The 2,402-nt window shown below is 48.0% G+C and overlaps 1 protein-coding gene across 1 annotated transcript; it reads right to left on the bottom strand.

The window, feature by feature from the left end:
- Nucleotides 1–1,542: 1,542 nt before the first annotated feature.
- On the bottom strand, nt 1,543–2,395 carry LOC113221322 (KAT8 regulatory NSL complex subunit 3-like). Its single transcript, XM_026450653.2, has 2 exons — nt 2,199–2,395; nt 1,543–2,071 (listed from the first exon to the last, which is right to left on the bottom strand). The coding sequence occupies exons 1-2, from the start codon at nt 2,352–2,354 to the stop codon at nt 1,874–1,876; spliced, it is 354 nt and encodes a 117-aa protein (XP_026306438.1). The 5' UTR covers nt 2,355–2,395; the 3' UTR covers nt 1,543–1,873.
- Nucleotides 2,396–2,402: the final 7 nt, after the last annotated feature.

The raw sequence follows: 2,402 nt of genomic DNA on the forward strand, positions 1-2,402 counted from the left end.
CTTAAAAACAGATAAGAAACAATGAGTCTGCAAGTTTTGGGGATGGCTGAGGGAACGTGTTGGCCAGGCAACTTACAGCAGCAAGATGAGCCAGCTTCCTATGAAGCAGAAAGTAAAACTATTTAAAAAAAAAAAAAAAAGTCAAAAACTGAATCAGGCTCATGCCTGTATCCCAGCAATTTGGGAGGACAAGGTGGGAGGACTGGTTGAGGCCAGGAATTCAAGACGAGCCTATAGCAAAACCGTCTCTATAAAAAATTAAAAATTTAGCTGGCTGTGGCGGCTCACGCCTGTAATCCCAGCACTTTGGGAGGCCAAGGCGGCCAGATCACGAGGTCAGGACATCGAGAGACGATGAAATCCTTGTCTCTACTAAAAATACAAAAAAATTAGCCGGGCAGGGCAACACACGCCTGTAGTCCCAGCTACTCAGGAGGCTGAGGCAGAATTGCTTGAACCCAGGAGGCGGAAGTTGCAGTTAGCCAAGATCATGCCACTGCATTCCAGCCTGGGCAACAGAGCGAGACTCTGTCTCAAAAAAAAAAAAATTTTAGCTGGGTGTGGTGGTGGCACACACCTCTAGTCCCAACTACTTGGGAGACTGAGGCAGGCGGATTGCTTAAGCCCAGGAGTTGGACGTTATAGCGAGCTATGATAGTGCCGCTGCACTCCAGCCTGAGTGAGACAGGAAGACAGTCTCCAAAGAAAAAAAAAAGGCCTCAGACAACTTTGACTGAATCAGTTCTTTCTCTTCTCTATTTTTCTTAGAGACAGGGTCTCCTTCTGTCACCCAGGCTGGAGTGCAGTGGCGGGATCAAACTCACTACACCCTCTTCCCACCAGCCTCCTAAGTAGCTGGGACTACAGGCACGTGCCACCATGCCTGGCTAATTTTTTTATTTTTAGGAGAGACAAGGTCTTCCTAGGTTGCTCAGGCTGGTCTCAAACTCCTGAGCTAAAGCGATCCTTCTGCCTCAGCCTCCCGAAGTGCTAGGATAATAGATAGGCATGAGCTACTACACCCGGCTGTGAGGCCATTTTGCATTGGAGAAAAACACCCCAAATATTTCAAGAACCTATGAGGGTACTACTTAAATAACTGTTAATAGTGACTGTGGGCTCACTGCTTACTGTGTGCCCAATTTTGTGTTAAGCATTCTACCTGAATTAACTAATTTAATTTTCACAAAATTCCTAGGTAGGTATTATTATCAGCCACATTTCAGAAATGAGACACTAGTCCAAGCTTACACAGCTAATCAGTGACAAAGCTGAGATCAGCCGGGCAATCTGCCTCCAGCATCCACATTCTACCACATTGAGGACAGCCTGATGCAATCACTGGAATCACCAAGAAAAACAGTTCAACTTTGTGCAATACTAAGTAAGAAAGCAGGGAACTATAATGATATGTTTGCACTGAATTATGACAGTCTAAGTGTTGCTACTAAAGGCTCATGCCCTGGGGAGCAGAGTTGAAGGCATCACGGCACACTCCCGCTCTGCAATCGCCCAGTGCTCTGAGCACCAAGGGTCTGCTTCTGTCACCTTTCTCAACAAGCTCTTCCCTGGTAAACCCTTCATCAACTTCATAATAATTCAATTCAGCCATGACTTCAACCACAAGCTGCAAGGCTAGAAAGGCTAAACATATAGTCTGGTTTTCAGGCCCCGTACCTCATCCTGGAGCTAGGAGGGCTGAAAACGTTTACACCAGACACAAATGTGAAATGATACCCTGTCTCCCAATTTTAATACCAAACCCGTTAGTTTTGACCATGCACCCCAGACCGACCAGATAATTACCCTGCCCAACCCCACATCCTGAACCCACAGGAGACTCTGGCTATCCCTAGGACAGGGCAGACACCAATCACAGCCTTACCTTCCCCTTCAGTGTCTGCAAAGCATCCAGGTAGGCTGCCAGCATGGGCAGACTCAAGGTCTCCACGAGGGTGGTGTGCAGCCACTGGATCAGCTTGGTGTCCCAGCTCACACTTGCCAGAGCCTGCCGCACTCTCCTTGCACACTTGTCCACAGCAACACGGCGCAGCACTGGCTCATTACAAGCCTGAAGGATGTAAGTGGAAGTGATAAGGCATGAGGACTACCTGGTTAACAACTGGGGGGACAAGTCAGTCAGCCAGTGAGGCCTGAACTACGAAGAGCCCACTGTGGGCGGATTTCTGGTGTCTTACCCCTTCATTGGCCAAGCGGGCAAGCCGGTCAGACTGCAGGGCTTTGAGGATCTTGTTGAATAGCTTGTTCTGGGCCATTGTCCAGCCAGTCCTATAAGGGAAACTCTGAGGAATTATAGTCAAACCCTGGGGACGCTCCCCATGTATGTACACCATATAAAGAAGACTATGCCATAGTTTTATGTCTCCACCATGGAACAGTAA

This window comes from Piliocolobus tephrosceles, unplaced genomic scaffold, assembly GCF_002776525.5.
Source record: "Piliocolobus tephrosceles isolate RC106 unplaced genomic scaffold, ASM277652v3 unscaffolded_23287, whole genome shotgun sequence".
In the NCBI taxonomy this organism is placed as follows: Eukaryota; Metazoa; Chordata; class Mammalia; order Primates; family Cercopithecidae; genus Piliocolobus; species Piliocolobus tephrosceles.